This window comes from Chelonia mydas, chromosome 2 (assembly GCF_015237465.2).
Source record: "Chelonia mydas isolate rCheMyd1 chromosome 2, rCheMyd1.pri.v2, whole genome shotgun sequence".
NCBI lineage: Eukaryota > Metazoa > Chordata > Testudines > Cheloniidae > Chelonia > Chelonia mydas.
Genome location: NC_057850.1, coordinates 46318927 through 46333816, shown reverse-complemented (window position 1 = coordinate 46333816; position 14890 = coordinate 46318927). Strand labels below are relative to the sequence as shown.

Below are 14890 nucleotides of genomic sequence, written 5' to 3'. Positions count from 1 at the left end.
ACACAGACATCCTTTGAGACTTTGGGCAACTCAGTTAAGACAAAATCCTGATCCCATTGCAGTCAATGGCAAAAGTCTCTTTGATTTCAATAGGAGAAACACTGGCTCCTTTATACCCTTAGGTAAAGATTTGACTGTGAAATTCACCCAAGTGCAGGGAGCCAGCATCAGACATCCTTGTGCTGATGGGGACATGCAGGTAGTGCTGTCTACTTGGGCATGAGAGGGTGCCACATAGCAACTGGGGAACTGGAGACCATTTTGGGAAAGGAGGAGCCTATACAGGAGGAATGAGCTCTACCTCAACCAAAATGGAATTAGACTGATGGCATGTAAAATTAAAAAGACTGTAGTGGAATTTTTGAACTAAGGGCTGAGGGAAAGATGCCAGGTGCAGAGGAGCACATGGTTTGGGCAGAGACATCCCGAAAGAATGAATTTATTAAAAAGGAAATTATATATCCTAGTAAAAAGGATAGGGGAAAAAAGATGGTAAAGTACAGATAGGAGCTAGTGACAAAGTACAGGTAGTAAAACATAACAAAACCCCATTTAAATATAACACATGAAGGCAAGCAATTGAATATTGACAAAATGTACAAATGCCTATTGATTGAATATATGTCACCTCAGAAAGAGATGCAAAGATAAAATTTCTAGACACCATAAATGACTTTTTTTTTTTGGAGTGGCTAGTCCTGGAGTCCACAAGGGGAGAGGCAATTCTTGATGTAATCCTAAATGGTGCACAAATTCTGGCCCAAAAAAACTGAACCACTCGGTAATAGCAACAATAAAGTAATTAAATTTAACATGTGTGTAGGAGGAAAAGACCAAAGAAACCCACTACAGACGCATTTAACTTCAAAAAGGGGAATTAAACAAAAATGAGGAAGCTAAATAGAAATTAAAAGGAACAATCACAAGGGAAAAATCCCTGCAAATTATATGGAGTCTATCTAAAAACACCATAATAGAGGCTCAAACTAAAATGTATACCACAAATTAAAAAATGCCAGCATGGCTAAACAGCAGAGTAAAAGAGGCCATTAGAGGTAAAAGGCATCCTTTAAAAATTGGAAGTCAAATCCTAGTGAAGAAAATAGAAAGATGCATAAACTCTGGCAAGTCAAGCGTAAAAGTAAAATTAGGCAGGCGGGCCAAGAAAGAATTTGAAGAGCAATTAACTAAGCACACAAACACAAAATAGCAAAGCAATTTTTAAGTACATTAGAAGCACGAGGCCTGCAAAACAGTCAGTGGGGCCACTGGATGATCGAGGTGCTAAAGGAGCACTCAAGGAAGACAAGGCCGTTAAGGAGAAGCTAAATTAATTCTTTGCCTCGGTCAGCACTGCAGAGGATGTGAGGGAGATCACCATAACCAAGCCATTCTTTTTAGAGGAGGTTTTGAAACAAACAGATAAGCTAAACAGTGATAAGTCCCTATGCCCAGATGGGATTCACCCCAGAGCTCTGAAGGAACTCAAACGTGAAATTGCAGAACTACTAACTGTGGTATATAACCAATCACTTAAATCAGCTCTGTACCTGATGACGGGAGGATAGCTAATATGATGCCATTTTTTTAAAAAGCTCCAGAGATGATCCCAGCAATTAAAGGTCAGGAAGCCTGACTTCCGGACTAAGCAAACTGGTTGAAACTATAGTAAAGAACATAATTATCAAACACATATATAAACACAGTATTTTGGGGAAGACTCAACACTGCTTTTATAAAAGAGAATCATGTCTCACCAATCTATTACAATTCTTTGAGGGGGTCAACAAACATGTGGACAAAGGTGATTCAGTTGATATAGTGTAGTTGGACTTTCAGAAAGCAATTGACAAGGCTCACTAAAGGCTTTTAAGCAAAGTAAGCAGTCATGGGATAAGAGGGAAGGTCCTCTCATGGATCAGTAGCAGGTTAAAAGGTAGGAAACAAAGAGTAGGAATAAATGGTCAATTTTCACAATGTGAGAGGTAAACAGTGGGGTCCCCCAAAGATCTATACTGGGACGTGTGCTGTTTAGCATATTCATAAATGATCTGGAAAAGTTGGTGAACACTGAGGTGGCAAAATTTGAAGACGATACAAAATTACTCAGGATAGTCCAAAACGGATGGCGAAGAGCTACATAGGGATCTCACTAAACTGGGTGACCGGGCAACAAAATAGCAGATGAAATTCAATGTTGAAAAATGCAAAGTAATGCACAATGGAAAAAATAATCCCAACTATATGTACAAAATGAAAGGGTCTAAATTAGCTGTTACCAATCAAGAATTTGTGTCTTTTCAATTGTTGAGACACCAACAGTGTCATGCAAACATGTAAAATTTCCAAAAGATTCTTTAAAGAGGGGTGATAGTGGGTTGTCTATCTTATTAATATTTATTTAATAAATTATATTTAGTTTATAAAAGAAATAATCATGATGCATCACCCTCATCAGATGAAACTTTTCTTCAGAATACACAGTGGCACAAATCTATATCTGCAACTTCATTTCCATTTAAAAACAAGACATGAAATTAGATGCAGGATTGGAGGTGGCCATATGTTAAAGTCATTGGACTGGGACTCAGGAAAACTAGGTTCACATCCCAGGTGACCATGGCAAGTCTTTAACCTCTCCTCACATCAGTTCTCCATCTATAAAATAGTAGGCTAAAGTCATGGGTATTCATGAATGAATTTTTAAAAAAAAAAAACTTTGTCAAAGGTGCCCAGAGCATTAAAAGGGTTCTCTTGTATTGTATTTCATAAAAATCCAAATAAATAACAAAACTAATAGGGAGGCACTCTGATACTGTAGAGATGAAGCCATATACGTACCCACATTGAAATTAAAATAACATTGTTTTCCATTTTTCTTAGAGTGGAGAATTTAGGTCTGTTCCAAAATCCATTAATGCTAATAGGGGTCTTTCCATTGATTTCAGTGGGCTTTAGATCAGGTCCAGTATTTGTTTTCACCCTTGGATTATGCAAAAGTGAAATTGAACAGATTTTACTCAAATGTTCCCAGTAAAATTCATCTCTGGGCTGAAACTAAGCACGAAAAGTTTCAATCCAAAAAGGAGACTTTTAGATTGTTATGGATGTGGAATCTGGAGGATGTAAAGCAAGTTCCCATTTAAGCTTGTTGCAAGCATTCGCTACTATGTTACAGCTCTAATTTGCACATGTTTGTGGGTTGGAATGTTGTTGTGGAAATTGTAGTCGCTTGTTCTGTTCTGTCACTTGCTCTTGAGAAAACTGCCTAATTAAAAGAAATTATGTTTTGGTATTCTTGTTGAGATATGTAGAAATCTTCTAGCACAGCTACCTAAAATTAAATATAATTTACATATTAACTATTGTATTATTATTACTATTATTGTTCTTTGTAGAAAGAAAGAAAGAAAGAAAAAGAATTCTTAGCTCTTTTATAGCACTTTTCAGCTGTAGGTCTTCATGCACTTTAAAAAGGAAGGGAAGCAACAGTGTTCTCACTTTACATATGGAGAAACTGAGGTACAGAGAAAGGGAAATTGACTTGCCCAAGTCACAGAATGGAACAGTGAGAATAAAAACCAAATCTGCTGCCTCCTAGAACAGTGCACTAACCTCTGGACAACACTGCCTCCCCTCTTCCATTTGAAAGCATATGGAAGATTCAGAGGAAAATAAATAATTTTATTTATGTTGTAGAAAGAAGTTATAGTAGCATCAGAATAGACCACTTCACTGTCAGTCAGGAAACTAAAAAACAGAACACATTTTTCAAATTATAAAGAAGCAATGAGGAACAGCCCTGTCTGCAGTGACCTGAATCATTTTGTATATTTAGCTAGTTTAATACTATTACTAATTATAATACCGGGTTCGGCATGCATGCCTGTAATCCCAGCTACTTGGCAGGCCAAAGAGGGCAGATTGCTATGCGGTTCTGGGCTGCGATGCACTATACTGATCGGGAGTCCAGTGCCACTGAAAGCCTGGCCAGCGGGAGGCTGAAGGACTGGCTAGAACAGTGGTTTTAAAAAACTTTATTTTCTGGCAACCCAGTTGAAGAAAATTGTTGATGCCCGCACCCCAACGGAACTGGGGATGAGGGGTTTGGGGCATGGGAGGGGCTCAGGGCCGGGGCAGAGGGTTGAGGTGCAGAGGTGAGGGCTGCAGGGTGGGGCCGGGAATGAGGGGTTCAGGGTGTGGGAGGGGGCTCTGCACTGGCGGTGCAGGCTCTGGCTTGGGGCCAGGGATGAGGGGTTTGGGGTACAGTAAGGGGCTCAGGGTTTGGCGGGGCTCAGGGCTGAGGCAGGGGATTGGTGTAAAGGGTTGGGTCAGGGCTTACCTCGGACGGCTCCTGTCAGCGGCGCAGCGGGGGTGCTAAGGCAGGCTTCCTGCCTGTCCTAGCACCACGGACCGTGCTGCACCCTGGAAGCAGCCAGCAGCAGGTCTGGCTCTGAGGCGGAGTTGTGCAAGCGGCTCTGCATGGCTCTCGCCCACAGGCACCATCCCCCTCCCAGTGCCCATTGGCTGGTTCCCGGCCAATTTGAGTGCAGAGCCAGTGCTCGAGGTTGGGGCAGCGCACAGAGCCCCGTGGCCCGCCAGCCTAGGAGCCGGACATGCTGCTGGCCGCTTCCGGGGGGCAGCACAGTTTCAGAACAGGTAGGGACTAGCCTGCCTTAGCCGGGCAGCAGCACCAATGAGACTTTTAATGGCCCGGTCGGCGATGCTGACCAGAACCCTCATGACCCAGCGCGTTACATTCCGCGACCCAGTATTGGGTCATGACAATTTGAAAACCACTGAGCTAGAACAACACGAATGACTTGTTGTGATTGGCGCTCTCTCTGTGAGGGCTAACGGACTGATTGATCAAGGTGATATCAACTAATTATAATATAATAGTTTTATTTTGTAGACAGATCATTAATTTTACTTACAGTTAACAATGAAATTTCATCACAATAGATTTGTGCAACATCCAAACCACTGCATGTAAATAAACTGCTACAACAACCTCAGCTTCAGCTTCATGGAGAAGACAGAGGGTTAAAAAGCTCCTCTAACAGCACATCAAGCAACCCACAGCTAAAGCTGGGAAGGGCAGCACAATAGGATTGTCACCCAAGGGACAAGACACAGCACAAAAGTGAAGACAATTTCTCCCTGGAACATTGCATGAAAATCCATTGAGACCTGTCAAAGAAGGGTGTTCCCTTCCATAAAAGGGATGCTTGTTTTTCTGTTGTATTACCTATCCATGTTCTAAGTATTTGGTCATTTCCCCTTTGCCCCTTAGCTGCCATTTCACTGGAAGAGGAATCTTTCCCATTGTCAGCCTGCATCCCCCGCTGGAGGCCGGAGATGTGTTTGTTGGCCAACAAAAACAAACAGGACCACTGAAACAAAGAAGTCGACTTTTCCTCCAGAAGGTGAGAAAATCATGAAAGGGCAGATTTGTCTGAGGACAATCTTCTACACAAAGGTGTGAAACTAGCTTGATACTTTGTAATGCTAGAAGATTGGGGAGAGGAGAGGAGAAAGATGAATGAAGTCATCTTACTGAAACAGAATCAACTGTGTCATATCAGGAAAAATGCTGATGGGACTGCAGATGAGGTACATGGACTTATCCTACAGCATCTAGGGTTAGTGTGTGTGCCATATAAGCACAGCCCTTAAGGAAAGGATGGGATGCAGTGGCACCATCCCAGGGGAATCAGAGGGAGGGATTATTCCTCAGGGCACAATCCTTCTCCCAGCTCTCTGATGCACAGAATACACCATCTGCAGGCCAACTGGGTAGTGAGGAAAGAGACAAACACGCCTCCTCCCTGTGGCTTTGGTGTGCTGGGCATCCTTTAGAGCATATGTAGGAAATAGTCCTGTGTTCCTGACAGTATGCAGGGACTGAGCGCGCACGGGGGTGGGGGGAGAGATCCAGTCGCAAGCTGGCCCATACAGAACAACCAGAAAACTATTCAAAAATAATCTTCCTCCACAATACAAAAATCAAATGTTTTATTCATCTGTTATCATGCACCATAAAGAAAGTTGTCATTGTTTTCCATTGAATCTTCTACAGAAAATATTGTGGCTCATTGTTTCAGCCACACCTCCACTGTAGTAGTAATAAAATGTATTCACTGCTTTTCAGCTCAGGATTTTAAAGTACTTTTCAAACACCGGACCCAGGCCTGCAATACTTGAAATCTGAGGCCCGATCCTGCAAGGTTTCTGACTGCCTCTTTTTTAATGCTCAATGCATTCAAATTAATAGGATCCTGGCAGGATCAAACGATTAAACCTGCCTGTGGAATCAATGGGAGATTTGAGTGTGCAAAAAAATTTAAGATTAAGCCCATTAGTTAATTAAGCCTTACAACACTCCAAGAGGTATGAAAGAATTACTTCACCCATCACTAAAAGGCAGTCACTTCTTGAGTGGTATAAAGCAGCTGTTGTCAGTACACAGAAAAAGTACACAACAGTTTCAATCAACAGATAAAATTATATAACTAAGTATTTCCATTTCTACAGTTTGTCAATTGTAATTCTTCCTAGAAATAAGCTGTTACAGTGTAATTGTTATTACTGTACAGTAAAATATGCTTATAACGAATGGTCATAAGCAGTAGCATGAATGAATAGTTGCCAAGCAACCAGTAAATAAACTAAAAGTTCCAAATAGCATGACCTCTCTTTAAAAGATAAAGCTCTAACCATAATTATTTTTAAAATCCATTTCTGCAGCAAGCAAAATCATGTTTGGAATTCCAATATAGGTCTTCTTAATACAAACTGAAACCAAATCTGTCATCCAACACATCAGAGATAGCAAACCAAGCATAGTCAACCCACCCCCTCACATTATGGTGAGTGGCAGGGAGTGGAGATGGAAAATGGGCCAGGCAATAAACTGTAATCCAATATGGAGGGGTCAACTGCATTCATGATTAAACAAGAGCATTAAAAAGATTGGTTATATTAAGTATCTGCAAACAACATCAAGAAGAAGTCTTCTAGGATTTTAACACCATAAACCAATCATGAGTTAAGGTAAAAGAAGGGGAAAGACTTTAAAACTGAGAGGACAGATACAGATTAAAATGTTTTGAAATCTATATAATTCACCATTTTATCTTTATAAACTCTTACAACTGAGCCTTGCTGAGTGAATAAGCAGAATTAAGGTGCCTAGAGCACTGACCTTTTAGATGGATTCAAATAAAATTGACAAAGAGAGGCATAAATCTTAAACCACTTAAAAAATAATATACCCACTCTGAGAAAACAATGGATGGTAATGTATTAATTTCACAATATTTTACTGTAGGATGGCCTCTTGGGTGATGGAAGCTGAATTTTTAAGACAATAAATTCAATAATTGTTATATAAAGATATTATGAAATAAAAGATAAATACACTGCAGTTTGCTATGTTTATCTTGCAAAGTTCACAAAATACTTCATTTAACCAAAACTCTTCTTTCATAATACTGAGAGCTACTAATGGATTTGATGTTCAAATACTAAACAACGGACTATTTGTAACAGTAGATGAGATTCATTCCAATTCTAAACAGTTCCCTCTCATTAAAACCATAGAAGCCCTAAAGAACTAACATATGACTTGGATCGTGTAAACTCCTTGGGAAAGGGACCATCTTTGTTTTGTGTTTACATATTGCCTAACACAATGGGGATCGATCCAGGACTGGGCCCCTGCATATTCCTGTAATACCAATAATAAATAATATTTCACTCCAGTAGTACATTAATCTGTTGGTATTCTTAAACACAGGAATTATGCTTTGAATTATAGCAGGTAATACAATAATCCAAACAATAATCTCCATGCATATTTCATAGTCACACTGAAAGGAAGGCCAATTCATTGCATAGTACCATCTGCTTTTTATGATGGAAGAGCGTGAAAAGCCTTCCGTTAGCTACCAGAGCTGTAACTTTCTGATTAACATCCATTTATATTAATGCTGTGGCACAATGCTAGATGTATAGATCTGTTTGTCAGAAGCCTTCACAGCTAAATTTCTTTGTACCTGCTTTTTCTAATTAAGTACAGGCTACACTACATTATATCTAAATTCTCTACTGAGTGATATACCTCATCCAGCTAGCTACACCCACAGTCAATATTAACAAATGGTCCTTCAGCATCCTTTTATAAATATACCCACAACTTCAGTGAGTAAGGAATGCATGACTGGGCCCTTAAAATACTTGAATGTAATGTATAATGCTTGTACATAAAAACAATATGAAGGGCCTGTCAAGTTCCTTTCAATACAACTGGCAGTGTGTAATGTAAGGAATACCTTTAACTCCTTCTTTACATGTATTTTCTGGGCTTGCTCTGTAACACGCTCTCATTACAATACCGCATAGCACTTGCAATTCTAATTAAGTATTCCAGTTGAAAAACATATAAAGGTGAAGAGGCAGATTTTTTTTCTTCCCCATTGTTTATTCTCTTACAATTACAAGTTGAAGAGTTAAAATGATCAGTTTTTTAAAGTTTAGAAAAACCCAACACGTAGGGATGAAAAGGTCATGTATCACCATTCAGCAAGAGTAGGACACTAATTGTAAAGTTTGTTAACAATGAAAACAAAGAGGTTCTCAGCTGCTTGTTACCATGGAAAAATGCTACCAGACAGTATTTCTCTGAAGTTTTGATTCCACTGTGTTTTGTTCCACAATAAGCAATTTAACTGTCACACTTACTTGAAAGGAGGGGAGGAGAGAAAGAAGGTTGTATTGTTTTAAGGTGTTGCTCATACTAAAATAGGACTCACTTTAAAATCCCCTTAGGGACCCAAGCATATATATTTAGCAATAGAAGATGGAAAATATAGCATAACAGTCTGCTTTAGAAAAGAAATGATGAGCCATACTTTTCCCTCTAGTATTTCCCCCAACACTGATGCTTTTAGGTAGACTAGACATGATCCTGCAAACACTTCTTCACCCAGTACTCCTTACTTAAATGTATAGTTGCATTAACTGGGATGGGGCTACTCTACATGAGTAAGGGTAGGCAGGATGAGAGTTGGGGAGAGGAATATGCTGTATAACTCCTACCCTGTCTTTTGATATAGGTAATTTGTTTCAATGGGTTTTGATTCCCCCTCCCTGCCATCTATTAAAAAGGTAAAACTGTTCTTAATGCAATATAAATAAAAATCATTACAGAAATTCTTAAACTATAGAAAAATGTCAGCTTTAGGAAAATAGTTATCAACAAAATTACAAGTTTAAGGGTCACATTCTACACTTTAATCTTTGTAACTACCTATGAGTGTTAGAGTTCTGCTTGTGGTCTTTAACAGGGAAATTGCCTATAAACACTAGAAGTATTTAGTATCTAGTAAGGCAAGAAACAGTTCACACAATGAAGAACCCAGTGGAAAAAAAATTGTTTGTCTGGCAATTCCATTACCCTACATAGATTTTCAAAGGAGAAAATCCAGCCAGGTCATTACAGGAATTCTATACTGAAAGATCTATCAATTAGTAGCATTAAAATCTGAATTTTAAATATCTTGTTAATACCTAGTATCCCATTTATTACCCCATTGATGCATCTGACTTGTGGAGTAAGACTGAACTAAAAATTTAGGGAAACGCTGAAAACCTCTGGTGAACAATCACTCACACAAGTAGATCTCAGACTTTGATGGCAGTACTTATGTGAGTAACGTGGAATTAACAATCTGGACCTTAATCCTAACCTTTGATGCAGGTGACACCTTAGAAAGTGATCTCCAAAACTCCAGTGATGACCAGGAACCGATGAAAATAAAAGCTAAAACTTCCTAAAACTAGTCTTACATGAATTCTAGATCTCAAATATTGTTACTCAAATCACTCATGAATACTTGAAATAAATGGTGGATTTACAGCCCTCCCTTAGCTAAATCCCTTGCAAAATTTTCATTGACATCAGAGAGTGTAGGTGTGAGAGCAATACTATGGTTAACACAATAAATAAATGACTGTCATTTACATTTCTCACTCTGACCTACATCATACTCAGCTATGTCTAGCTATTAAAACAATATGTACCATATGAAAGTCATCAGTGACATTCATGTTTCAGAAATTACACGTCAGCTATCATTGGAAGCAGGACCTTCACCCACTTCCATCTGGATGTTTAGCAAGAACAAGTTTTACAAACAACCAACATGATTTAAAAAAAATTGTCATGCCGATTATGAACTTCAGGTTCCTATTTTGTTGTCTTAGAGAACGATATCTACATTTAATCTCTTTGAACTTCAGTAGTATCCCTTGAGACGTGTTTTGGCTCAGTCTTACAAACTCAAGTTGGAAGCCAAGAAAGCCAGCATTTCTATACAAATTTTATTTAACACCTAAAATGTTAGACTATATGAGTCAGAATTACTATAGCAAATAGATTGATCCCATGTTTTCCAATGCTGAATAGCTTTCATCAGTATTTCCTCCAAATTTTAATATAATCAAAGAGTATAAAAATCAAAAAATAAAATTCTAAATTCACATGAATTAGTATAAAAATCAAAAAATAAAATTCTAAATTCACATGAATTAGTATAAAAATAATCACATCACAGTCTGTTTTCCAAATACATATATTCAGTAGAACTGAATTCAACAGAACTGGCACTAGTTTTTTAAGGCACCCTAATTTCTATGTGTATTTTAATGGATCTTGGAATGAATTTGTCATATTCCATTTTACTGATTTATTATAGAGTGTAAGTGTTTTATGGGTCTGTGCTCTCACACAGAATTGTATGGCACAGTGTCACCACATTGTTGCCAAGTCCTTTGCCTCACATTCCCTTCTGCTTTGAGACTGTGGCACCTTTCAATATTACAACAAAAGACAAATGCAAAGCTGTGACGAAATGAAAATACCTTGGAAGTGCTAGCATGGAACACATTTTCTTTCAGGGGAAAAGGGAGGGGATGGGAGACGGGACACCTTTAAAGGAATAGAGAACCTGAATGGCATCTCATGAGTTCAAGCACTTTCCCCCTCTCTTCGGCTTTTCTTCCTTGTGGTACTGTTCTTTCCCCTCAAAATCTGCTATTTTCCATACAGAAAAGAGAGGAAAAAATAAATCGGCTTCTCCTCTTTCCCCTGAAAACCTCCCACATGCTGTGGCTGGCCTCCCTTTCGTGCCCCACGAGACTACGACATTCTCTCTCTCTCTCTCCTGGCACCATAACTCCATCTACTGCTCATCTCTCCAGCAGGATCAGCGGCCAGCAAAGAAGTCTACAGAGGGACATAGAAGTCCTTCTGTAGCTGAAATTTTTTATATCCCCAGCAGGGGGCCACTAAGGGAAGACAGGAAAGGGTACACAAAGCTGTCTCCCTCTCTTCCTCAACGATTCCTTTTATATTCACCAATGAAAGAATGAAGTTGAGAAAGTATCAGTATAGCAGGGGACATGGTTGAGAGAAGAATCAAAATGTGCACGTCAGCTTGGAAAGGTGGGAGAAACACTGGGAGGAAGGAAACAGAGCAGCATTGCATGTGAGGAAAAATACTGAGGGAAATGAAGAAAATTACTAGAAGTGAGTGTTATTATTTATATTGCAGTAGCCTCCAAGGGCCACAATCAGGATCATGGCTCCATTGTGCTACACACTGTACAAAAAGATGGAAAGACATGATCCCTGTCCCAAAGAATTTACAATCTAATACAAGAGGTAGGGAAATATTGGGGGAAAGAGAAAAGTATGTGTGTGTCTTGGAGATATTGGTGGTGAGGAGGAGTGATCAGAAATGGCAGAGGAAGAGATCTTAGAGCAAAAGAGACCAGGAGTTTTGAGTGGGGAGGAAATCTTAATGATGGCATGGAAAGACCAGGATTACATGGGAGAGACTGATGTGAGGAGACCACGAGTGTGTGTTGGGAGATCTTGGGAAAGTGACTCCAGGAGAATGTGTGGTGAGGGGGAACTTTTGGTGGTGGAGAGGGAGAGACTAGTACTGGATCAGTGGGAAAATCCTGGGATGGGAAGAGACCAGAAGCGGGTGTGTAGGAGAAGAGAACTTTGGTGAGGAGAGAGAAAGAGACCTGTATTGTGTATGGGAGGAGATCCTGGAGGAATAGACCAACAGTGTGCAGGGGAAGACTAGATTCGAGTGAGTGGGGGAGGAGGGGGACATGGATGGGGAAGGAGACCAGGTCTGTCTGCGGGGGAGATTTTTGGGGGTAGACCCAATGTCTACCCTGGAAGAGATTTTTTGTGGAAGTACAGATGTGTCTGGGGTTGAGGAGATATGGTACAGGGACAGAGGGGTGTCTGAGGGAGATTTCTTCAATGTTGGGCAGAAACGTGTGTAAGTGGGTGAGAGCTAGGGGAACAAGAGTTTGTGTAAGGGAAAGAGGAAGTGTGTGTGTGTGTGTGTGTGTGTGTGTGTGTGTGTGTGTGTGTGTGTGTGTGTGTGTGTGAGAGAGAGAGAGAGAGAGAGAGAGAGAGAGAGAGAGAGAGACAAGAGTATGATCCCTGTCCCAAAGAATTTGGGGACAAGAGTATGTTTGTGCTAGAGAAAGAGAGTTCAGGGAATACAAGTGTGTGTGTGCGGGTGAGAGACAGTCTGGAGACAGGAACAAATGGTCTGTATAGTCTATGGGTGCTGCAGAAAGTTCAGAAAGCGGGATGGACGGGAGAGAAGCAAGTGAGAAGTATGGGCAGATAACAAAAGAATGGAATTATAGTGTGAGTGAGAGAATGAAAGAAATGTGTAAAGTAGGGAGACACACACAGGACAAGAAAGAAAGGAAGGTGAAGGACCGGAGTGGATGGGAAGAAAAGAGAGGGAAGTATTATACAGTACTGAAAAATCAGATTAAAGGAAACCAAACTGGGAACTATGCAGAAAAGGATACATCAAGATACACCATGAAAGGCAAGGGGAAAAAAAGGAAGGAAGAATATGCACAAAGGAGACGTAGTTAGTAACAATATTTCTTAATGGAAAACATAATGTAAAAAATAAAACTGAAAAGTGGGGTGGATTAGAATAGGGGTTGGAAATGGGGGGCATACACTGAAATCTCACTATGGCAGCAAAATTCCTAGGGTTAGCCCTGCCTGGGAAGCTATTCATTTTAATTCGCTTTTCTACATTTAAAAAAAAAAAAATCTCCTTCTTGGCTCTCCCCACCCTCCAACTTTAGTCGCACCTAAATGGCATTTATTTAGCCATTTCTAGTAACAAGCATTCAGTTATGCTTAAATGAGAAAAAGATCAGCTTTTGTGCTTAAATATTTAACATGGAAATATACTAACATAGCAAGTTTCCCTCCCCCCCTTCTTCCACATTCGATTCCCTTTCATTCATTCTTCCCCTTTGTTTAAAAAAAGAAAGCCAGGAAGACATCTGAAGTCAAAGGTATCCCTGCAGCTTTCTCCGAGCTGTCTGGGTATGATCTACCCTAGCGCCTTTTATTATGCCACTGGCTTGTGTTTAGGGATTCGTATCTTCCCTAGAAGAGAGGTATATCCCGGCCACAATGATGTGGTCTAGCTCTGGGCTGCCGAGGATAAGGGGATTCTCAGGCTAACAGGCATCCATCAGGCAAGGGAACTCGGCTCCGAGAGCTGGCTGCTGCAGGAAAGCAAAGCCAATGTGCATGTGTGTCTTGGCTGCTCCGGAGACATGGCTGGGGAGCTGTTTTACTGAAGCAGCCCAAATATTGGGGAACAGCCTTGGGAAGAAAGAGAAGGAGGGAGGAAACACACACGCACACACACCCGGCTGATCTTACCTCCACATTGAAATACTGCTCCGCTGTGCACACGGGGGCACATAAAATCCAAAGCAAGGTTTGCAAGAAAAACACCCTGGGATGATGTACGAAATCCAACCGGCTTCCAGCGCTGAATGCGAGTAAGAGCATAGTGAACTGCGCCTCAGTGGATGGAAGAGCCCTCTTTCCCTCCGCTCTCTCTCCGTCCCCTCACACAAACAAACAGTCCCCAGTGTTGGTGGAGAACCCTTAAGACAGGTTCACCCACAACAGGGGAGGAGGAGGAGGAGAAGAAACAGACACTTCACTCCACAACACAGATAGCAGCAGCAGCAGCAGCAGCAGGGTCAGCTCTTACTCATCTTCGGTCCCGTAAGGGGGGAATGTGGCGTCCAAGTACAGCTGCAGCTCCTGCAAGGCTTTTCCCTTTGCACAGCAGCCGCCTCTGTGTCCTCCTCCTCCTCCCCCTCCTGCTCGGCAAGGCCTTTGCTGCCTGGCTGCCTGTGCTCCCCTGCCCTGCCTGTGCTTGTGCCTCTCCTCTCTCTTCTCTCCTCCACTCCAGAATGTTCATCTGTAATCTACATAACTCCTCCTCCAGGGTCAGCCTCCTCACAGACATCTTAAAGGAGACAGTCCTGGAAGGCTGTCTGTCTGTCTGTGCTGGAATGGACCTGATCCCCCCTCTAGGGCAGGAGCTCTCTTACAAGCTGCTAGAACTGTTTGAATGAACAGATTTCCAAGAAAGGGAGTGAGATGAGTGAGTTTAACACACACACACACACACACACACATACACACACACTCGATTAATCCCTAGTTAGGAACTCTCCTGCCCAATGAAGTTTGACAAATCTGTAAATTCCTTAAGTCCCTCAATTCATAGGAATGTGTTGGAGCCCACTGCTCCGTTTTCATCAACTGCCCTGCTTGCCAAATATACTGTGACACCAAATTGTATGTGAGGGACAAAGTTAGCTTCTGTTTATATACTGCCCAGCCCCCTCCCTGTTAAGAACACCTCTACACAATTCTCTATATGCACCTTTCATATAAAGCTCTCTATACATTCCCCTATGTCCACTTGTAATATAATTATCTTTATATATCCCA

At 40.9% G+C, this 14890-nt stretch overlaps 1 protein-coding gene across 3 annotated transcripts in view; it reads right to left on the bottom strand.

The window, feature by feature from the left end:
• MMP16 (matrix metallopeptidase 16) overlaps positions 1-14557 on the bottom strand; it is a 244300-nt gene extending 229743 nt beyond the window's left edge. For all 3 annotated transcript variants that reach the window (XM_037892333.2, XM_007052915.4, XM_043539387.1), the window contains exon 1: positions 13799-14557. In XM_037892333.2, coding sequence (XP_037748261.1) covers positions 13799-13930 — 132 coding nt within the window. In that variant the 5' untranslated portion in view covers positions 13931-14557. The remainder of the gene's footprint in view (positions 1-13798) is intronic.
• Positions 14558-14890: the final 333 nt, after the last annotated feature.